The sequence below is a fragment of the Oncorhynchus mykiss genome, chromosome 2 (genome assembly GCF_013265735.2).
Source record: "Oncorhynchus mykiss isolate Arlee chromosome 2, USDA_OmykA_1.1, whole genome shotgun sequence".
Lineage (NCBI taxonomy): Eukaryota > Metazoa > Chordata > Actinopteri > Salmoniformes > Salmonidae > Oncorhynchus > Oncorhynchus mykiss.
The window spans coordinates 13954294-13977801 of record NC_048566.1 but is presented as its reverse complement, the minus strand read 5'-3'; the positions used below and the strand labels follow the sequence as shown (position 1 = coordinate 13977801).

The 23508-nt window shown below is 43.2% G+C and overlaps 2 protein-coding genes across 3 annotated transcripts; one reads left to right on the top strand and one right to left on the bottom strand.

The window, feature by feature from the left end:
• Positions 1-1240: 1240 nt before the first annotated feature.
• Positions 1241-16782, bottom strand: LOC110535330 (protein asteroid homolog 1). 2 transcript variants are annotated; one of them, XM_036961964.1, is made up of 8 exons: positions 16433-16782; positions 16050-16146; positions 15713-15925; positions 15460-15618; positions 2720-3894; positions 2423-2636; positions 2162-2333; positions 1241-2033 (listed from the first exon to the last, which is right to left on the bottom strand). In XM_036961964.1, exons 4-8 carry the CDS (start codon positions 15611-15613, stop codon positions 1616-1618), a joined length of 2133 nt encoding a protein of 710 aa, XP_036817859.1. In that variant the 5' UTR covers positions 15614-15618; positions 15713-15925; positions 16050-16146; positions 16433-16782; the 3' UTR covers positions 1241-1615. The 2 variants fall into 2 exon arrangements, with proteins under 2 accessions (XP_036817859.1, XP_021475946.2); XM_021620271.2 differs by lacking the exon at positions 16050-16146 and having other exon boundaries at positions 15713-15787.
• Positions 16783-17547: 765 nt separating this feature from the next.
• LOC110535305 (protein asteroid homolog 1) lies at positions 17548-20772 on the top strand. The gene is made up of 4 exons (XM_021620220.2): positions 17548-19018; positions 19102-19315; positions 19405-19576; positions 19705-20772. The coding sequence occupies exons 1-4, from the start codon at positions 17717-17719 to the stop codon at positions 20111-20113; spliced, it is 2097 nt and encodes a 698-aa protein (XP_021475895.2). The 5' UTR covers positions 17548-17716; the 3' UTR covers positions 20114-20772.
• The last annotated feature ends 2736 nt before the right edge of the window (positions 20773-23508 follow it).

Sequence of the window (23508 nt, the reverse complement as noted above, 5' to 3'; positions counted from 1 at the left end):
AGTTTCAACTGTTCTGCCTGTGATTATTATTATTTGACCATGCTGGTCATTTATGAACATTTGAACATCTTGGCCATGTTCTGTTATAATCTCCATCCGGCACAGCCAGAAGAGGACTGGCCACCCCACATAGCCTGGTTCCTCTCTAGGTTTCTTCCTAGGTTTTGGCCTTTCTAGGGAGTTTTTCCTAGCCACCGTGCTTCTACACCTGCATTGCTTGCTGTTTGGGGTTTTAGGCTAGGTTTCTGTACAGCACTTTGAGATATCAGCTGATGTACGAAGGGCTATATAAATAAATTAGATTTGATTTTGATTTTTCATCTGTCAACCATGGTTACCTGCAAGGAAACACGTGCCGTCATCATTGCTTTGCACAAAAAGGGCTTCACAGGCAAGGATATTGCTGCCAGTAAGATTGCACCTAAATCAACCATTTATCGGATCATCAAGATCTTCAAGGAGAGCGGTTCAATTGTTGTGAAGAAGGCTTCAGGGCGCCCAAGAAAGTCCAGCAAGCTCCAGGACCGTCTCCTTAAGTTGATTCAGCTGCGGGATCAGGGCACCACCAGTACAAAGCTTGCTCAGGAATGGCAGCAGGCAGGTGTGAGTGCATCTGCACGCACAGTGAGGCGAAGAATTTTGGAGGATGGCCTGGTGTCAAGAAGGGCAGCAAAGAAGCCACTTCTCTCCAAGAAAAACATCAGGGACAGACTGATATTCTGCAAAAGGTACAGGGATTGGACTGCTGAGGACTGGGGTAAAGTCATTTTCTCTGATGAATCCACTTTCCGATTGTTTGGGGCATCCGGAAAAAAAGCATGTCCGGAGAATGAGTGTGTAAGTTGACTATGCAAACAATTTGGAATTTCCAAAACATGAATGTTTCTTATAAAAACATGAAGTGATGCAGGCAGTCTTTTCACAAGAGTGTGCAGCTGTCTTCAAGGCAAAGGGTGGCTGCTTTGAGGAATCTAAAATATAAATTATATTTTGATTTGTTTAACACTTTTTTTGGTTACTACATGATTCCATATGTGCTATTTTATAGTTTTGATGTCTTCACTATTCTACAATGTAGAAAATGTAAAAACAAACATTTAAAAAAACATTGCATGAGTAGGTGTGTCCAAACTTTTGACTGGTACTGTATAATCAGTTTAGGTGGCATACGTTTTCAGCGTCACTGAAGTAACACATTTTTTGCTCATAGAGGTAAAAATGACTATCTAAGATTTGTTCAGAATAAGAATTTAATTTAAAATATACTGTCAAAGCAGAGATATACTTTAGTGTGTATAGCCAATCATTCTCAAGAATAGCTGGTTTAAATGTTATTTTTCATTTTGATGATAAAATATTTCAAGAGCAGCAGTAATATAATCGTAACAATAAATGGGATTTATAGAGCTATTTTCAAAGACCAAAATAAGTTTTTACAGTAGAGAGCAAAGAAATAAAAACATATTAAATAAAGTCAAACTTATCATAACTTCTATTATAGTTCATGCTAATAAAATGTAAATTAAGTCATAATAGGTACACACAAGAACAATAAAAACATTGAAGAGTTGAGCAGAACGTCTATATATCTAAACCGTTATATAATGGTCCCTCCCTATTCCCAGCCGATCCGCCCCTGCTTCCGGGAGAATTCTGGATTCCTAGCTCGGTTGAATCTGTCCTTGCTCTTGTGCCGGGTCCGCACTGAGACCAAAGTCCAACCCAGATCGTCCTCTGACTTGGCCTTGCTCCCACCTCCAGCACCATCATCATCATCATATTCCAGAGCCAGAATGTGTAGATGGGCCGTCAGATCGTCCAGTGGCTGTGTCAAGGATGGAGGTGTGGCCCTCTGCAGCCCAGACACAAATGGGATGACAGCTGCCTCATGAGAATCATGGGAGTTGAGTATGGCTCCCAGCATGGCCCTATACAGCTGTCCAGAGCCAAGGTCTCCCATCAGGAGAGAATCCGGGGTTAACCCCCCTCTCAGTTTGGTCACAAGCTGGTGCACCAGAGTGCCCTTGTACAGCCTAGACGCCACCCAGGAAACAAAAGATGGTTGAATTATCTCTGTTTCTGCTGGGATGAAATGCAATGTGAATGAATCCCACTGCTCTAAGTTTAGGGCCAAGGGTTGACTTAGGAAGGGACACCTTACCAGGCACACTGAGGCTCGTCTAGAGGGAAGCACAGCAGTTGGTTGAGGTGAAGGCTTTCTTTCAGGCAGCACTGCCACTGGCTGTAGGCGTGGGCCACACCCAGGTCTAGGCTCCTTCTACCTCTCTGAATCAGCCCTCTCAGCCTCTCCAACACTGGTCCCTCCATAAACCCTGTTACACAAAAGGAGGAGTCAGTGGCTACACTTCGATATTCATCAATTCTAAATGGTGTGTTTTCTCGTAGATGCTCTGGGCCATACCTCTTTGGCTCTTTCTCTTTCTACAGAGCTCTCCATACACCAATCCTAGTAGCAGGGCCTGCAGGACAGGGAGTTCTGGAGGGGAATGGGCGTGCCTCAGCCAGTAGCAGGTGACAGCCACAGGAAGACGCAGATGAGGCGGGACACCGCTCAAAGTGGACTGGGACACACCAAGTGTCTCCAAAAACACCTTAAGCTGCACTAACCTTGGAGCCTAAGGAACACAGCAAGATAATGAGAATCAACAGCAGTATGTTTGAATATACTGTATACTATATCATGCACATGTATACATACCTGATGCAGAGTGTCTAGCTGTATATGTTCTGCAGCACTGGGAAGGATGGCTTCAACCATGCTGCTGGTCAGGCTCTTGCCTTCCCTGTAATACTCCTCCACTTCATCCACTGGGGGTCTCTGACGGCTGTGGTCTGCCCTCCTCCCACCCAGCAGCAGCCCGTAGAGTACCTGTCGTATGGACCGAGAGGTGTTGTTCCCACATGGCAAGCTGGGATCTTCCACCTGGGCACCCTGCATCATCCTTCCCAGCAGCAGCACGTCTACCATGCAGGAGGGAAGTCTACCTTCCATCAATGGCAGCAGGGTCCAGTCTGGAAGGACCCTCAGAGGCTCTGGGAGACGGCCGGGCCCTGGTCCCACTCCATCGTTGAAGAACCGCTCCAGGCAACTAGGGGGAAGATGGTACTCTTCTATGCCCAGGGAGAGGCCATGGAGGACAGCACCTGTTTTCTGTCTGTTGTTACAATGACTGATGAGCCTGAGCACGGAGTCCAAGGCATCCTTCTGCCCATGGAAGCGGGCCAGCCAATTCAGCAAGCCGTCGAAGCGGGCAAACCTTCCTTCCATTGACGTGTATTCTTCCCACCTGAGGGAAACACCCATGTTATGCAACTTGACGTAGTCGTTTCCTAACATGGCAGCGAAGACTGGGAGAACCTGTCTGTTGATGTTGAAGTGTCTGCAGAAGCTTGTTGTGGTGTACTGCTTGCAGGGAATGTATCTTATAGAGCTCCCGCGTTGCATAGACACTCTCTGCCAGTGAAAATGGGAGGTGGGCAGAAATCCTGCCTGGATGTCAAAGATATAAAAGTCACTGTCATTGGACAGCACTGGACAGTTCCAACTTCGAGCCAGGGAGGCTATATCTTGGTCTGCCTCACAAATGCACTGTGCGTACGGCACATTCAGGCTGATGAGGACCTGTTTGAAGACATGTTTGATGAGGGTTGGTAATATACCACCGCTCCCCTGAAGCCCCATGGACAAGCTTTTCGCTCTGTTGATCCTTGATAGAGCTCTGTTTTTTTTTGTTTCAAACTTTTTGTCGGTGTAGTCGGAGCCCCCATCTACAATCACAAAGGGGTCAATGTCGCAGTCTCTCAGAGCCTTAAAGAACTTGCAGACCTGGTCCTCAAAAGCATCATAATCCCCTCCATGACTCTGATCCAAACCTGAGTCAAAATAAAGCAAGTTGAACAGATTACTACCATCGATGATCAACTTGCTGTTTCTGAGGTGAACATCTTTTAAAATGTTTCCATTCTCCTCCATAAAGCTGGTCAATCCCTGGACGCCCATGGTGTGCTCTGTCTGGCATGTGATGTATTTCTTAGTGAAGAGTTTCAGCAGTCATGGGACTGACTGAGTGAGGCTAGTATTATTACAATGTATGAGTTTATCTTTCCTTAAGTTTCACTTTCCTTACCTCATATCTGTCACTCCCATATTGTCTCTTGTCACAGAAGGTATGTAATAGTTCATGGGACTTTAAAAAGGCAAAACAGCATAGCTAATTGAATCAAGGGGAACTACAAACCAACCAGTAACTATGACTGTATGCTGATAAGAAGTGATCCTATTAGATGTGATGAGGAACATAACTTTTATACACTGTATGTAAAGATTTTATCTGATAAGAAATCGGACAATGATTAACCATAATCTAATGAAGAATACACTCTCTAAAATGGACTGCTACACCAGGTCATAATCTACCCCCTAATGGAAATAAGCTTGTTAATACGCTACCAATAGTATGCTCCATATTCTCACTTAAAACTTAACTAAACCAGGAAACACTATGGACAATAAATCGGCTACATTGTGTATAAAATAACCGTTTCTATAGAACAATATTAGGAACTGGAACAGAATGACTGATGATAAATTTTTTTCAAGTTTCTTGGGACACATCAATGGTAAGTGATAAAAAAAAGTGATAAAAAAAACAACTAAATATTAACAAATGAGTATCCTTGATTATAACAGCCCCAAAATAAATCATCTGATAAACAACACAAAAAACGTGACAATAATAAATATCGGCCTAGAAAACAATTAAACTGTGGTTGAGCTTGTTTTGTTCATACTGCATTGAGCTGCCAGTAGCCAACCATTTTCATTGGTAAAGCAGTCAAACCAAAACAACTAGTCTAAAACCATTCAAACATTACTCAGTCATCGGTACAAACATTACTCAGTCATCGGTACAAACATTACTCAGTCATCAGTACAAACATTACTCAGTCATCAGTACAAACATTACTCAGTCATCGGTACAAACATTACTCAGTCATCAGTACAAACATTACTCAGTCATCAGTACAAACATTACTCAGTCATCAGTACAAACATTACTCAGTCATCAGTACAAACATTACTCAGTCATCAGTACAAACATTACTCAGTCATCAGTACAAACATTACTCAGTCATCAGTACAAACATTACTCAGTCATCAGTACAAACATTACTCAGTCATCAGTACAAACATTACTCAGTCATCACTACAAACATTACTCAGTCATCAGTACAAACATTACTCAGTCATCGGTACAAACATTACTAAGTCATCACTACAAACATTACTCAGTCATCGGTACAAACATTACTCAGTCATCGGTACAAACATTACTCAGTCATCACTACAAACATTACTCAGTCATCGGTACAAACATTACTCAGTCATCAGTACAAACATTACTCAGTCATCAGTACAAACATTACTCAGTCATCAGTACAAACATTACTCAGTCATCGGTACAAACATTACTCAGTCATCGGTACAAACATTACTCAGTCATCGGTACAAACATTACTCAGTCATCACTACAAACATTACTCAGTCATCAGTACAAACATTACTCAGTCATCAGTACAAAGATTACTTAGTCATCAGTACAAACATTACTCAGTCATCGGTACAAACATTACTCAGTCATCAGTACCAACATTACTCAGTCATCAGTACAAACATTACTCAGTCATCAGTACAAACATTACTCAGTTATCAGTACAAACATTACTCAGTCATCAGTACAAACATTACTCAGTCATCAGTACAAACATTACTCAGTCATCAGTACAAACATTACTCAGTCATCAGTACAAACATTACTCAGTCATCAGTACAAACATTACTCAGTCATCAGTACAAACATTACTCAGTCATCAGTACAAACATTACTCAGTCATCGGTACAAGCATTACTCAGTCATCGGTACAAACATTACTCAGTCATCGGTACAAACATTACTCAGTCATCAGTACAAACATTACTCAGTCATCAGTACAAACGTTACTCAGTCATCAGTACAAACGTTACTCAGTCATCAGTACAAACGTTACTCAGTCATCAGTACAAACATTACTCAGTCATCAGTACAAGCATTACTCAGTCATCAGTACAAACGTTACTCAGTCATCAGTACAAACATTACTCAGTCATCAGTACAAGCATTACTCAGTCATCAGTACAAACATTACTCAGTCATCAGTACAAGCATTACTCAGTCATCAGTACAAACATTACTCAGTCATCAGTACAAACATTACTCAGTCATCACTACAAACATTACTCAGTCATCGGTACAAACATTACTCAGTCATCGGTACAAGCATTACTCAGTCATCGGTACAAACATTACTCAGTCATCGGTACAAACATTACTCAGTCATCGGTACAAACATTACTCAGTCATCAGTAAAAACATTACTCAGTCATCACTACAAACATTACTCAGTCATCAGTACAAACATTACTCAGTCATCAGTACAAACATTACTCAGTCATCACTACAAACATTACTCAGTCATCAGTACAAACATTACTCAGTCATCAGTGCAAGCGATGACAGTCGGCTTAAACAGCACAATCATTTGTATTGATCATTTTGTGCATCATTATTACAAGCAGACAACGCTTTGTCATTACAATACATTGTATCTAGGCTTACATGGCACCTAGAAATAGAAGACAGAGGACTGTGAGACAAGGGCTTAATCCTGAACACATGAAAAGTAGGGTGAACACAGAGGGTACGGGGCAACAGCAGTGGGACTAAGGACTCTAGAAATGGGGAAAGGACCAATGAAATGGGGGGAAATTTTGCGGGATTCCACCCGGAGGGGCAGGTCCCGAGTGGACAACCATACCCTCTGCCCGATACGATAGCGGAGAGCCGGAGTCCGGTGGTGATCTGCTTGTCGACGATACCTGGAGGGGGTTTTGAGAAGAGCCGCCCGAGTTCTTTTCCAGGTACGCCGACAGCGGTGGACGAACATCTGGGCTTGAAGGTATGTTGACCTCAACTTCTTTCTCTGGGAAGAGCGGAGGCTGATACCCCATGGAGCATTACAAGGGGGAGAGTCCAGTGGCCGAGCAGGGGAGAGTGTTCCTGGCATATTCCACCCAGACCAGTTGCTGACTCCAGGTGGTGGGGTTTTACTGGCAACGAGACACCGGAGTGCCGTCTTGATTGGCTCGCTCCGGCTGGCTGTTGGATTGGGGATGAAACCCGGAGGACAGGCTGGCCGACTACCCAATAAGGGTGCAGAATGCCCTAAAATCGAGACGAAAACTGAGGACCCCGATCCGAGACAATGTTGACCGGGAGTCCATGGATTCGGAAGACGTGCTGCACCATGAGCTGGGCCGTCTCCTTGGCTAAAGGTAACTTAGGAAGAGGGATGAAATGGGCGGCCTTGGAGAACCTGTCAATCACTGTCAGGATGGTGGTGTTCCCATCTGATGGAGGAAGCCCAGTGACATAATACAGGGAAATATGGAACCAGGGGCGATGAGGAACCAGGGGCGATGAGGGACCAGGGTCGATGAGGGACCAGGGCCGATGAGGGACCAGGGGCGATGAGGGACCAGGGGCGATGAGGGACCAGGGGCGATGAGGAACAGGCAGTGGCTGAAGGAGGACAGATGGAGCTTGCCGCGGAGTCTTGCTTTGAGCAGCGGCAAAGGCTGAGACATCAGAAGCCATGGTGGGCCACCAGAAGTGTTGTCGGAGGAAGCCAGGGTACGGCGAGCACCAGGATGACAGGTAAGCCTGGAGGAGTGAGCCCTTTCCGAGACTTGAGGCTGGGCCGAATCAGGAACAAACATCCGGTTAGACGGGCCCCCACCTCATCGTCCGGCTGGGTACGTTGTGCTTTGTGGACCACAGCCAAACATGAAGCAGGGAGGATGGTCTCTGATTCAGAGGGTGTGGCAGAGGAACTGTACAGGCGGGAAAGGGAGTCCGGCTTCACATTTTTGGACCCTGGGCGGTAGGAGATGGTGAAATTGAACCTGGTAAATAACAGGGCCCAACGGGCTTGCCTGGAGTTAAGGCGCTTGGCAGTGCAGAGTTATTCTAAATTATTCTAGTCAGTCCATACCGAAAATTGATGTTCTGCCCCTTCCAGCCAGTGTCTCCACTCTTCCAGAGCCATATTACCCATTAGGAGTTCCCGGTTCCCAACGTCATAGGTCCTCTCTGCAGAGTTGAGACGATGGGACATGAAGTCACAGGGATGCAGCTTTTGGTCCTGGACGGATCGCTGGGAAACCAGAGTTTGGCCCCTAAGACAATGTTCCTCTCATCATTATCTATACCTGAGCCATCTCTCCCTGGTACCTTACAGAACACAAACACCAACTCATTCTATGGAATGCATGCTTTAGGTTTTGTCACCAAACCATTCATAAATCAATTGTCAGTGTTGAGCCTCAGGTTCAAACAGACACAGATGTGAGAGTACTAATAGAAGCCTATTCTATTGCATAAAAAAACCATTCAATACAGTATTATAACATAATCTTGTCATTTCTCCACCATAGTGGCTACATGCAGCTGTTGCTTTGATCTCAAAACAAGCGCATCTACTCATGACCACAGCTGTAAACACAGTCCAGATCAAAGTAAATGGCACAGATCCATATATGGAAATTATTGATTTGCATATAGGCCTACTGCAGATCTGATTGGTTATGCCTCACTGGTCTGTGTAGAGTACAGACTGAGTCTTGCGCAATAGAATCTTACTCCGATGCGTTCTGCCTATAACAACATTTTTTTGCATCGTTTTTTTATCTGGCATGTTGCATTGAAAGTGGCTAATATTGCGTTGATTCGATCACAATACCCACAGTAAAGGGAAACGTTGATAGTGTTAAATAACAGGGAAAACTCTAGAAAGTTCAGTGAAGTTCAATGTTGTGCTTCTGTCAGTGAGCTGAAATGTTGCTGCACTCTGCGCTGGGTGGCAGAGGGAACATTGCATGACACAACGATCAATTAACATTGAAAAGACAATAATTACATTCATTACATTCTCAGGTCATAAACATACATATTACCATCAATAACGGTGCACCATGCTTAAAAGATACCTTTCAATATATTTTTTTTACTTTATATTCATATCCAGAGCCACCCCAACATCAACATGTGTGAAAATGGCATATTTTTATGTTTTGTAGAAAAAAAGATAAGTCCTTCCAATAATATCATCAACCAATTAGTAGACAATGCCCAATCATAATTGGTTTAAATCACACAATGCATACAGGATCATGCATGTCATTGCAAACACATCTTCCTCTATCTTTTTCCCCACAAAACATACAGTTGAAGTTGGAAGTTTACATACATTTAGGTTGGAGTCATTAAAACTTGTTTTTCAACCACTCCACAAATTTCTTGTTAACAAACTATCGTTTTGGCAAGTCGATTAGGACATCTACATCTACAAGTCACTTTTCCAACAATTGTTTACAGACAGATTATTTCACTTATAATTCACTGTATCACAATTCCAGTGGGTCAGAAGTTGACATACACTAAGTTGACTGTGCCTTTAAACAGCTTGGAAAATTCCAGAAAATTATGTCATGGCTTTAGAAGCTTCTGATAGGCTAATTGACATAATTTGAGTTAATTGGAGGTGTACCTGTGGATGTATTTCAAGGCTTACCTTCAAACTCAGTGCCTCTTTGCTTGACATCATGGGAAAATCAAAAGAAATCAGCCAAGACCTCAGAAAAACAACTGTAGACCTCCACAAGTCTGGTTCATTCTTGGAAGCAATTTCCAAATGCCTGAAGGCACCACATAGTACAATAGTACGCAAGTTTAAACACCATGGGACCACGCAGCCGTCATACCGTTCAGGAAGGAGATGCGTTCTGTCTCCTAGAGATGAATGTACTTTGGTGCGAAAAGTGCAAATCAATCCCAGAACAACAGCAAAGGACATTGTGAAGATGCTGGAGGAAACAGGTACAAAAGTATCTATATCCACAGTAAAACGAGTCCTATATCGACATAACCTGAAAGGCCGCTCAGCAAGGAAGAAGCGAATGCTCCAAAACCACCATAAAAAAGCCAGACTACGGTTTGCAACTGCACATGGGGACAAAGATCGTACTTTTTGGAGAAATGTCCGCTGGTCTGATGAAACAAAAATAGAACTGTTTGGCCATTATGACCATCGTTATGTTTGGAGGAAAAATGGGGAAGCTTGCAAGCCGAAGAACACCATCTCAACCGTGAAGCACAGGGGTGGCAGCATCATGTTGTGGAGGGGTGCTTTGCTGCAGGAGGGACTGGTGCACTTCACAAAATAGATGGCATCATGAGGAGGAAATTTATGTGGATATATTGAAGCAACATCTCAAGACATCAGTCAGGAAGTTAAATCCCATCGCAAATGGGTCTTCCAAATGGACAATGACCCCAAGTGTACTTCCAAAGTTGTGGCAAAATGGCTTAAGGACAACAAAGTCAATGTATTGGAGTGGCCATCACAAAGCCCTGACCTCAATCCTATAGAACATTTGTGGGCAGAACTGAAAAAGAGTGTGCGAGCAAGGAGGCCGACAAACCTGACTCAGTTACACCAGCTCTGTCAGGAGGAATGGGCCAAAATTCACCCAACTTATTGTGGGAAGCTTGTGGAAAGCTACACAAAATGTTTGACCCATGTTAAACAATTTAAAGGCAATGCTATCAAATATTAATTGAGTGTATGTAAACTGACCCACTGGGAATGTGATGAAAGAAATAAAAGCTTAAATAAATCATTCTCTGTACTATTATTCTGACATTTCACATTCTTAAAATAAGGTGGTGATCCTAACTGACCTAAGATAGGTAATTTTTACTTGGATTAAATGTCAGGAATGGTGAAAAACTGAGTTTAAATGTATTTGGCTAAGGTGTATGTAAACCTCCGACTTCAACTGTACATTCCTTGAGACTTTTGATAAAATCATGCAGGGCTTGACATTAACCTGTTTATCCACTTGTTCTTCAGACAAGGAGGTGACTGAAAATGTTGTGTTGTTTGATGCAAGAAACCACTTTAGAAAACCAAATGCATTATTAATCCCATACCATTACTATAGAGAATCAGACACATTATGCTACCCTCTGCCTATTGGCTACTTATCTTATTGAAGCCTGTCTCAAAATACAACACTGCCCCTTTAAGACATAAAAAAGCTCTTTACCTGAAGTGCTTTTGTAAAACTGACCCACTGGGAATGTGATGAAAGAAATAAAAGCTTAAATAAATAATTCTCTCTACTATTATTCTGACATTTCACATTCTTAAAGTAAAGTGGTGATCCTAACTGACCTAAGACAGGTAATTTTGATTAGTCAGGAATTGTGAAGTGTATGTAAACTTCCGAATTCAACTGTAACAAAGTGCCATTTTCACATATGTTGATGTTGGAGTGGTGCTGGAGATGATCAATATGAACTTGAACATTTTTCAAATGTCCCTTTAAGCATAAATACAATATGGGATGCAAACATGTACATCCTCATGGATAAGCTACTACGCCATTACCCATCAATGAAAAACCATGCGCTCGAAAGTGCCTCATTTGCCCGTCAATTCTCTGAACAGGAAATTAACAGAACCCTCATCAATAAACGAGGAATAGAAGGTAATAATTTACATTTCTGAAGATTCACCTTAACATTTCAATGATCACATTATAGAGGTAACTTCTGACCACTACATACATGAGTAAAGAAAGAGTAACATTTTACAGAGAGAAGCACAACGGTAGGTTTCGGCAATAAACCATATGTTGACACCAAACTCAAATACACATTTCTCATCTTTTACAGGTGACCAGCAAGAATCAAGAGGACATTTCTAACCCAAATTATTATCCATAAATACATGTGGTTCTCATCAATGGTAAATAATCGTCAGTGTTCATATTTTATTTAGATCAATGGACGGAGTACATGAGACGATCATCGCAGGGACTAATGATTAATAAAAAATAAAAAATGTTATTTATTAGGATCCCCATTAGCCGATGTCAATGATCTGACACAACGAAAAAGACATTACAGACCAAATACTTTACAATTTACATACATTTAAAAACATTAGCATAGTGTGTGTGCGTGCGCATTACACACGTCGGTACATTTAAAACATTAACAGTGTGTGTGTGCGCGCATTACACACGTCAGTACATTTAAAAACATTAACAGTGTGTGTGTGTGCGCATTACACACGTCAGTACAGTACATACACACAACAAGTAGGTCACATGGGGGAGAGGCGTTGTGCCATGAAGGGTTGCTGGTGGCATGTCTGGTGGGGTAAGTGTGTGTGTGTCAGTGCTGTGTGTAAGTTGACTATGCAAACAATTTGGAATTTACAACACATGAATGTTTCTTATAAAAACAAGAAGTCAGTGTTTCCTCAACGCTTAGCCAAGAGAGACAGGAATGCCAAGAGTGTACAAAGCTGTCATCAAGGCAAAGTCATATGTTTAACACTTTTTTTGGTTACTACATGGTTCCATTGGTGTTATTTCATAGTTTTGATGTCTTCACTATTATTCTACAAGGTAGAAAATAGTCAAAATAAATAAAAACCCTTGAATGAGTAGGTGTGTCCAAACTTTTGACTGGTACAGTACATTTACATTTTTGTAATTATTTTTAAGTGTCTGCTAACTGGGGAAGGGTTTGAGTGTCACACGTTTTCAGCGTCACTGACGTAACACATTTTTGCTCAGATTGAGGTAAAGTTTTGTTCAGTTTAAGATTTCCATATAAAATATACTGCCAACGCAGAGATAGACTTTAGTGTGTATACCCAATAATTCTCAACAACAGCTGGTTAAAATGTTATTTTTCATTTTGATGATAAAATGATGATAAAATATGTCCAGAGCAGCAGTAGTGTCATAGTAACAATAAATGGGATTTATAGAGCTATTTTCAAAGACCAAAATACGCTTTACAGTAGAGAGCAAAGAAATAAAAACATATTAAACAAAGTCAAATGTTTTTATATATTGTATATGTCATGTACTGTCATGTTGTCTTGTCTCTGTCCTTTCCCTTCACCCTGTCTCCCTCTGCTGGTCGTGTTAGGTTACCTTTTCTCCCCCGCTTTCCCCCAGCTGTCCCTTGTCTCCTCTAACTACCCATTCACCCCGTTCCCCACCTGTTCCCTTTTTTCCCTCTGATTAGGTCCCAATATCTCTCTCTGTTTCTGCTCCTGTCCTTGTCGGATTCTTGTTTGTTTGTGTCATTCATGCCTGAACCAGACTGTCGTCATGTTTGCTGTAACCTTGTCCTGTCCTGTCGGAATCTGCCGGTCCATCTGAGCCTACCTATGTTTGGTAATTAAAGAAGCTCTGTTTAAGTTGATTCGCTTTTGGGTCCTCATTCACGCACCGTAACAGTATATTATAAACTTTAACGTCTTTTAACATTCATAAAAATCTACATCTACAGTGGGGGAAAAAAAGTATTTAGTCAGCCACCAATTGTGCAAGTTCTCCCACTTAAAAAGATGAGAGGCCTGTAATTTTCATCATAGGTACACTTCAACTATGACAGACAAAATGAGAATAAAAAAATCCAGAAAATCACATTGTAGGATTTTTAATGAATTTATTTGCAAATTATGGTGGAAAATAAGTATTTGGTTATTCTTTAAGAGGCTCCTCTGTCCTCCACTCGTTACCTATATTAATGGCACCTGTTTGAACTTGTTATCAGTATAAAAGACACCTGTCCACAACCTCAAACAGTCACATTCCAAACTCCACTATGGCCAAGACTAAAGAGCTGTCAAAGGACACCAGAAACAAAATTGTAGACCTGCACCAGGCTGGGAATCTGCAATAGGTAAGCAGCTTGGTTTGAAGAAATCAACTGTGGGAGCAATTATTAGGAAATGGAAGACACTGATAATCTCCCTCGATCTGGGGCTCCACGCAAGATCTCGCCCCGTGGGGTCAAAATGATCACAAGAACCTAGTGAATGACCTGCAGAGAGCTGGGACCAAAGTAACAAAGCCTACCATCAGTAACAAACCACGCCGCCAGGGACTCAAATCCTGCAGTGCCAGACGTGTCCTCCTGCTTAAGCCAGTACATTTCCAGGCCCGTCTGAAGTTTGCTAGAGAGCATTTGGATGATTCAGAAGAAGATTGGGAGAATGTCATATGGTCAGATGAAACCAAACTATAACTTTTTGGTAAAAACTCAACTCGTCGTGTTTGGAGGACAAAGAATGCTGAGTTGCATCCAAAGAACACCATACCTACTGTGAAGCATGGGGGTGGAAACATCATGCTTTGGGGCTGTTTTTCTGCAAAGGGACCAGGACGACTGATTCGTGTAAAGGAAAAAATGAATGGGGCCATGTATCGTGAGATTTTGAGTGAAAACCTCCTTCCATCAGCAAGGGCATTGAAGAAGAAACGTGGCTGGGTCTTTCAGCATGACAATGATCCCAAACACACCGCCCGGGCAACGAAGGAGTGGCTTCGTAAGAAGCATTTCAAGGTCCTGGAGTGGCCTAGCCAGTCTCCAGATCTCAACCCCATAGAAAATCTTTGGAGGGAGTTGAAAGTCCTTGTTGCCCAGCAACAGCCTCAAAATATCACTGCTCTAGAGGAGATCTGCATGGAGGAATGGGCCAAAATACCAGCAACAGTGTGTGAAAACCTTGTGAAGACTTACAGAAAACGTTTGACCTCTGTCATTGCCAACAAAGGGTATATAACAAAGTATTGAGAAACGTTTGTTATTGACCAAATACTTATTTTCCACCATAATTTGCAAATAAATTCATAAAAAATCCTACAATGTGATTTTCTGGATTTTTTTCTAATTTTGTCTGTCATAGTTGAAGTGTACCTATGATGAAAATTACAGGCCTCTCTCATCTTTTTAAGTGGGAGAACTTGCACAATTGGTGGTTGACTAAGTACTTTTTTGCCCGACTGTATCTTTCGTAAACTATTTTATAGTTAATGCTAGTTAATTCTAAAAACAAATGTAAATGAAGTCATAATAAGTACAAATAAGAACAATAAAAAGGTTAGAGTTGAGCAGAATGACTCTATATCTAAACCGTTATATAACGGTCCATCCCTATTCCCAGCCGATCCGCCCCTGCTTCCGGGAGAATTCTGGATTCCGAGCTCGGTTGAATCTGTCCTTGCTCTTGTGCCGGGTCAGCACTGAGACCAAAGTCCAACCCAGATCGTCCTCTGGCTTGGCCTTACTCCCACCTCCAGCACCATCATCATCATCATATTCCAGAGCCAGAATGTGTAGATGGGCCGTCAGATCGTCCAGTGGCTGTGTCAAGGATGGAGGTGTGGCCCTCTGCGGCCCAGACACCAAGGGGATGACAGCAACACTGGTCTAGAGGTTATGGTTGATTTAGGAAGGGACACCTTACCAGGCACACTGAGGCTCAGGAGGCACAGCAGTTGGTTCAGGTCAAGGCATTCTTTCAGGTAGCACTGCCACTGGCTGTAGGCGTGGGCCACACACAGGTTGAGACTCCTTGTCCCTCTCTTGTCCCTCTCCCTCTCCAACACTGGTCCCTCCATGAACTCTGTTACACACAAAGGGGACGAGTCAGTGGCTGCACTTCACACACTTTATCAACTCTAAATAGTGTGTTTTCTCGTTCATGCTCTGGGCCATACCTCTTTGGCTCTTCCTCTGTCTGCAGAGCTCTCCGTACACCAAACCTAGTAGCAGGGCCTGCAGGATATGCAGGTCTGGTGGGGGAGGGGCATGCCTCAGCCAGTAGCAGGTGACAGCCACAGGAAGACACAGATGAGGTGAGACACCGCTCAAAGTGGACTGGGCACACCCAAGGTCTCCAAAAACACCTTAAGCTGCACTGACCTTGGAGCCTAAGGAACAGAGCAAGAGAATCAATTTGAGAATCAACAGCAGTATGTTTGAATATACTGTAGCGACCCGCACAGACAGCTGTGTGTTATGTGTTAGGCTAGTAGGTGGTTGTGTTGTACTTACCAGTACCCAGTGTTCGCGGTGTCTGACATGTCAATCAACCTGCTATCTGCCAATCACGGGAATGCCTGGAATGTTCTGATGCCGGGCACCCTGGCGGCTGGCGGAGTGGCGTGGAGGGGGGTTGGGCAGGGGGATGGAGCATTGGAAGTTAAGACCAGGTTTAGCCTTTGTTCTCTCTCTTATGCCTGGCCTTCCTCAAGAGAAGGTCACGATTGGCTTGTGGGTTATCTTTCATTTATTTGGCGTGGGCTATTGCCAAACAGTAGCCTGTGTAAAGTTGGTTTAATAAACCGTCAATTTGTAAACTCAACCCTCTGTCTGGACAATTGTTCCTTTATGATCATTACAATACTGTATACTATATCATACACATGTATACATACCTGATCCAGAGTGTCTGGCTGCATCTGTTCTGCAGCACTGCAACACTGGGAAATCCCTGGACACCCATGGTGTGCTGTGCTCTGTCTAGGATGTGATGTCTTTCCTAGTGAAGAGTTTCAGCAGTCATGGGACTGGCTAAGTGAGGCTATCCCTTTCCTTAAGTTTCACTTTCCATACCTCATCTCAGTCACTCCCATATTGTCTCTGGTCACAGTAGGCATAGACTAGTTCATTTGAACTTATATGACAGTCATGGGAATGTGTTTAGATGTTTTAATGTTGCAATTTAGGTAAACGTTCCACGAAGTCTCGCAATGTTGCGTCTCTGGTTTTTGAAACTCTGTGCCTCTTGCTGCGTTCAGGTCAAAACTTGGAAACTCGGACATTTCAGACTTGGTTGTATGTATACATGTGCCGCTATCAAACAGTTAACAAGTCGGACATTTCCGAGTATCCTAGTTTTGATTTGTATATGAACGTGGCAACTCTTCATAGGTCGTTGTGTAGTCACGTGGGTCGCGAGTCAAACAGGCTAAACGAAACCGAGATAAACTGAAACTAAACTTCACATGAAGAAAACCAAACGGATGTTATTTAGCCCCGAGGAAATTGCTTTATCAAACCATACAAATAAAAGACATTATACAACATAAAGCCATACAAAACCATTTATCTTAAACATAAAGAACAACACTTGGGACTATTTCCATATTATTATTTTTTTATTATTATACTAAAAAACACTTTAAACCTACACATGTAATGTAGGCTACAAAACATACAATGTTGCCCAAACCTAGTCCTTCCCCAACCCGCCTGAATCAATTCTCAAAAGAAAGACAGGCTCTGGATGAAAATCTGCATTTTCACATTATGTTTTTGTGGGGGCAAGAGAATTGACAAGGAGTCAACTTGATTTAACTCTGATCGCTGTTATTACTCAAATTTGACAAACATTGACAATTATTTTTCATGCCATGAGAGGCTCAAATTAAGCACAGATTCTTATGCATAAGATAAGTGCTGAACATAATTTTACTATAATTGCAAAAAAACATCTAAAACACATTTCCACCCTTATTACCGTCATATAATGTCCCATTAACTATTATATGCCTACTGTGACAAGATACAATATGGGAGTGACAGATATGAGGTAAGGAAAATGAAACTTAAGGAAAGGAAAACTCACCCATTGTAATAATACTAGCCTCACTCAGTCACTCCCATGACTGCTGAAACTCTTCACTAAGAAATACATCACATCCCAGACAGAGCACACCATGGGCGTCCAGGGATTGACCAGCTTCATGGAGGAGAATGGAAACATTTTAAAAGATGTTCACCTCAGAAACAGCAAGTTGATCATCGATGGCAGTAATCTGTTCAACTTGCTTTATTTTAACTCACGTTTGGATCAGAGTCATGGAGGGGATTATGATGCTTTTGAGGACCAGGTCTGCAAGTTCTTTAAGGCTCTGAGAGACTGCGACATTGACCCCTTTGTGATTGTAGATGGGGGCTCCGACTACACCGACAAAAAGTTTGAAACTCTCAAAGAACGAGCTCAATCAAGGATCAACACTGCCAATGACTTGTCCATGGGGCTTCAGGGGAGCGGTGGTATATTACCAACCCTCATCAAATATGTCTTCAAACAGGTCATCATCAGCCTGAATGTGCCGTACGCACAGTGCATTTGTGAGGCAGACCAAGAAATAGCCTCCCTGGCTCGAAGTTGGAACTGTCCAGTGCTGTCCAATGACAGTGACTTTTATATCTTTGACATCCAGGCAGGATTTCTGCCTATCTCCCATTTTCACTGGCAGAGAGTGTCTATGCAACGCGGGAGCTCTATAAGATACATTCCCTGCAAGCAGTACACCACAACAAGCTTCTGCAGACACTTCAACATCAACAGAAAAGTTCTCCCGGTCTTTGCCTCTGTGGCAGGAAATGACTACATCAAGTTGCGTAACATGGGTGTTTCCCTCAGGTGGGAAGAATACTCGTCAATGAAAGGAAGGTTTGCCCGCTTCGACGGCTTGCTGAATTGGCTGGCCCACTTCCATGGGCAGAAGGATGCCTTGGACTCCGTGCTCAGGCTCATCAGTCATAGTAACAACAGACAGAAAACAGGTGCTGTCCTCCATGGCCTCTCCCTGGGCATAGAAGAGTACCATCTTCCCCCTAGTTGCCTGGAGCGGTTCTTCAACGATGGAGTGGGACCAGGGCCCGGCCGTCTCCCAGAGCCTCTGAGGGTCCTTCCAGACTGGACCCTGCTGCCATTGATGGAAGGTAGACTTCCCTCCTGCATGGTAGACGTGATGCTGCTGGGAAGGATGATGCAGGGTGCCCAGGTGGAAGATCCCAGCTTGCCATGTGGGAACAACACCTCTCGGTCAATACGACAGGTACTCTACGGGCTGCTGCTGGGTGGGAGGAGGGCAGACCACAGCAGTCAGAGACCCCCAGTGGATGAAGTGGAGGAGTATTACAGGGAAGGCAAGAGCCTGACCAGCAGCATGGTTGAAGCCATCCTGCCCAGTGCTGCAGAACATATACAGCTAGACACTCTGCATCAGGTATGTATACATGTGTATGATATAGTATACAGTATATTCAAACATACTACTGTTGATTCTCATTCTCTTGCTGTGTTCCTTAGGCTCCAAGGTTAGTGCAGCTTAAGGTGTTTTTGGAGACACTTGGTGTGTCCCAGTCCACTATGAGCGGTGTCCCGCCTCATCTGCGTCTTCCTGTGGCTGTCACCTGCTACTGGCTGAGGCATGCCCATCCCCCTCCAGAACTCCCTGTCCTGCAGGCCCTGCTACTAGGATTGGTGTACGGAGAGCTCTGCAGACAGAGGAAGAGCCAAAGAGGTATGGCCCAGAGCATTTACGAGAAAACACACCATTTAGAATTGATGAATATCGAAGTGTAGCCACTGACTCCTCCTTTTTTGTAACAGGGTTTATGGAGGGACCAGTGTTGGAGAGGCTGAGAGGGCTGATTCAGAGAGGGACAAGGAGTCTCAACCTGTGTGTGGCCCACGCCTACAGCCAGTGGCAGTGCTGCCTGAAAGAAAGCCTTCACCTCAACCAACTGCTGTGCTTCCCTCTAGCCGAGCCTCAGTGTGCCTGGTAAGGTGTCCCTTCCTAAGTCAACCCTTGCCCCTAAACTTAGAGCAGTGGTATTCATTCGCATTGTATTTTATCCCATCAGAAACAGAGCTAATTCAACCATCTTTTGTTTCCTGGGTGGCGTCTAGGCTGTACAAGGGCACTCTGGTGCACCAGCTTGTGACCAAACTGAGAGGGGGGTTAACCCCGGATTCTCTCCTGATGGGAGGCCCTTGCTCTGGGCAGCTGTATAGGGCCATGCTGGGAGCCATACTCAACTCCCATGATGCCGCTGTCATCCCCTTGGTGTCTGGGCCACAGAGGGCCACACCTCCATCCTTGACACAGCCACTGGACGATCTGACGGCCCATCTACACATTCTGGCTCTGGAATATGATGATGATGATGGTGCTGGAGGTGGGAGCAAGGCCAAGCCAGAGGACGATCTGGGTTGGACGTTGGTCTCAGTGCGGACCAGGCACAAGAGCAAGGACAGATTCAACCGAGCTAGGAATCCAGAATTCTCCCGGAAGCAGGGGCGGATCGGCTGGGAATAGGGAGGGACCATTATATAACGGTTTAGATATAGAGACGTTCTGCTCAACTCTTCAATGTTTTTATTGTTCTTGTGTGTACTGTCGTAGCTGAATCAGAATTAGTTAGGTAACATTGATAAATAAGATGTTTTCTTTTTTCTCATAATATGCTTCTCTTGGGAAAAGTCACTTGGGGCCCAGAGAGGGGAGAGGTCAGGCTTGTCTTTTACATGTCTGGTAATAGGCAGAATATCAGAAAGGGAGAGGTCAGGTTTGAACAAAATCTTCATAATGAATATATCTGTGAAACCATGTGAAGGGCTCCACTATGTCTGTACTCCAGTCACTCCCTCCTTTTCCCATTGGGGGGAGGAGTATGGCAGTGTCTAGAACCATTGTATGTCCCCTCTGATGTTGAAACTTGTCTTTCATAGTATATGACCTAGAGGCTCACTCCCCTCAGGGAGCTTGTCCAGGGGTGGGTTGTATTTGAGATGGGAGTATCTAGAATTGACAATTGATATATGCCATTGGATGAGGTAATGTTTTGGTAATATGAAGTACCAAGAAGGAGAAGTAGAACCTCGTCTAAGAGACCAAACTGAACGATAATTTATAGCTAATGCTATCTGGCTATGGAATACTCCTCTCTCAAGTAAAAGGCCCTTTGTTAAGTTCCTAAGATCTGTGGTTCGTCATTGTGAGTTGAGAGAGGTGTATCTTGGCTATAAAAGATGAAGTATTATTTTGTAAGCACTCTCAGAATAAATGTATAGACACTGAATTGATCTGAGAGTCAAAGGGCTATGGTGAAGCTCATATTAATAAAATATGAAGTTTAAAGTATAACTCTGACTTGTGTGTGGTTTGTAAACTCTCCTTTCACTTAGTAATACAGGAAATGACCATGACAGTACCTTTTATGACTTAATTTACATTGTTTTTAGCATGAACTATAATAGAAGTTCTGATAAGTTTCACTTTGTTTTATTTTGGTCTTTGAAAATAGCTCTATAAATCCCATTTATTGTTACTATGACATTACTGCTGATCTGTACATATTTTATCATTTTATCAAAAAAATGAAAAATAACATTTAAACCAGCTGTTCTTGAGAATTATTGGCTATACACACTAAAGTCTATCTCTGCTTTGGCAGAATATTTTATATGGAACTCTTAAACTGAACATGTATGACTCTCAAACCAGTTAGCAGACACTTAAAATAATTACAAAAATTGTAGGTAAAACTTTATTTCAAGGGTCCATAATAAACCATTGATAAGGCATTTACAAACAGTTTGTGTGGTGTTCAGCAGTGCAGCTCTCTAGGCCCTCTACTCTTTCTTATTTTTAGCAATGACCTGGCACTGTCATTAAACAAAGCATGTTTGTCCATTTATGCTGATGATTCAACCAAAGCTGAATTAGCTGTTATTGGCAGAGAGGTTTGGAACTAATTTACCATCTGGTGATGTAACCTGATCCCACCAAAACAGGCTGAAATTATTTTCAAACACTAAAAGAGCATTATCATAATTTTTCCAATTTCACAGTATTATTCCAACCTGAAATATATACAAAACACAGGGAAATCTAGTTTTTGACTGAACTGGAACTTGAATAGAACCATGGGGCTTTGGGGACTTAAAGCTAGTATGAAGATATCTAAGTATTTATTGTCTCTCTGGGTGGGAATATGAACAGTTATTCTGTCTTTCTCTATGTCATTTATCCTTTGATTATTGTCTCTGTGCTGAGCTCTTTTAGGCTGTTCTGTAGCACTAGCCCCAAGTCAAATTCTGCTGCCTTATCACCGGTCATTATAGCAGGATTGGGGCCAATTCCATTTTGATTCAGTCAATTCAGGAAGTAAATTCCAATTCACAATTTTAATCTCATTGAAAAGCATGGAGAACATTTTAAAATGGAATTGGAATTTCAGTTTACTTCCTGGATTGCCTGGATTGAAATTAATTTGAGCCCAACCCTTGTGTATAGTGTACATAAACATTACAGGATCACACTTAACTTACCTGCTGTCAGAGTGGCACCTGTTGATCTAAGAATGTTAGGAAGAAAGTATGTAATATTGTTAATATTAAATTGATTATATTGTCGCTTATGTGTCTTTCCACTTCAACTGTAGTGGTCCAATGAGATACAGAGTACTTATGTCCTATAACTTTAAATGTAGTGGTCCAAATTGACAATGAGATACAGAGTACGTTTCAATCAATCAATCAATCAAATTTATTTTATATAGCCCTTCGTACATCAGCTGATATCTCAAAGTGCTGTACAGAAACCCAGCCTAAAACCCCAAACAGCAAGCAATGCAGGTGAAGAAGCACGGTGGCTAGGAAAAACTCCCTAGAAAGGCCAAAACCTAGGAAGAAACCTAGAGAGGAACCAGGCTATGTGGGGTGGCCAGTCCTCTTCTGGCTGTGCCGGGTGGAGATTATAACAAAACATGGTCAAGATGTTCAAATGTTCATAAATGACCAGCATGGTCGAATAATAATAAGGCAGAATAGTTGAAACTGGAGCAGCAGCACAGTCAGGTGGACTGGGGACAGCAAGGAGTCATCATGTCAGGTATTCCTGGGGCATGGTCCTAGGGCTCAGGTCCTCCGAGAGAGAGAAAGAAAGAGAGAATTAGAGAGAGCATATGTGGGATGGCCAGTCCTCTTCTGGCTGTGCCGGGTGGAGATTATAACAGAACATGGCCAAGATGTTCAAATGTTCATAAATGATCAGCATGGTCGAATAATAATAAGGCAGAACAGTTGAAACTGGAGCAGCAGCACAGCCAGGTGGACTGGGGACAGCAAGGAGTCATCATGTCAGGTAGTCCTGGGGCATGGTCCTAGGGCTCAGGTCCTCCGAGAGAGAGAAAGAGAGAAGGAGAGAATTAGAGAACGCACACTTAGATTCACACAGGACACCGAATAGGACAGGAGAAGTACTCCAGATATAACAAACTGACCCTAGCCCCCCGACACATAAACTACTGCAGCATAAATACTGGAGGCTGAGACAGGAGGGGTCAGGAGACACTGTGGCCCACTCCGAGGACACCCCCGGACAGGGCCAAACAGGAAGGATATAACCCCACCCACTTTGCCAAAGCACAGCCCCCACACCACTAGAGGGATATCTTCAACCACCAACTTACCATCCTGAGACAAGGCTGAGTATAGCCCACAAAGACCTCCGCCACGGCACAACTTAAGGGGGGGGGGGGGGGGGGCGCCAACCCAGACAGGATGACCACATCAGTGACTCAACCCACTCAGGTGACGCACCTCCTCCAGGGACGGCATGAGAGAGCCCCAGTAAAGCCAGTGACTCAGCCCCTGTAATAGGGTTAGAGGCAGAGAATCCCAGTGGAAAGAGGGGAACCGGCCAGGCAG

What these genes read in the sequence shown, in the direction of transcription:
- LOC110535330 (XM_036961964.1), bottom strand. Translation starts at nt 15,613, where the DNA reads ATGGAGGGACCAGTGTTGGAGAGGGAGAGGGACAAGAGAGGGACAAGG. An exon ending in AGCTAGACACTCTGCATCAG is followed by an intron (nt 2,637 to 2,719) that starts GTATGTATACAT and finishes TGTGTTCCTTAG; the next exon opens with GCTCCAAGGTTAGTGCAGCT. An exon ending in GACGAGCCTCAGTGTGCCTG is followed by an intron (nt 2,034 to 2,161) that starts GTAAGGTGTCCC and finishes GGTGGCGTCTAG; the next exon opens with GCTGTACAAGGGCACTCTGG.
- LOC110535305 (XM_021620220.2), top strand. Translation starts at nt 17,717, where the DNA reads ATGGGCGTCCAGGGATTGACCAGCTTCATGGAGGAGAATGGAAACATT. An exon ending in ACAGAGGAAGAGCCAAAGAG is followed by an intron (nt 19,316 to 19,404) that starts GTATGGCCCAGA and finishes TTTTTGTAACAG; the next exon opens with GGTTTATGGAGGGACCAGTG. An exon ending in GCCGAGCCTCAGTGTGCCTG is followed by an intron (nt 19,577 to 19,704) that starts GTAAGGTGTCCC and finishes GGTGGCGTCTAG; the next exon opens with GCTGTACAAGGGCACTCTGG.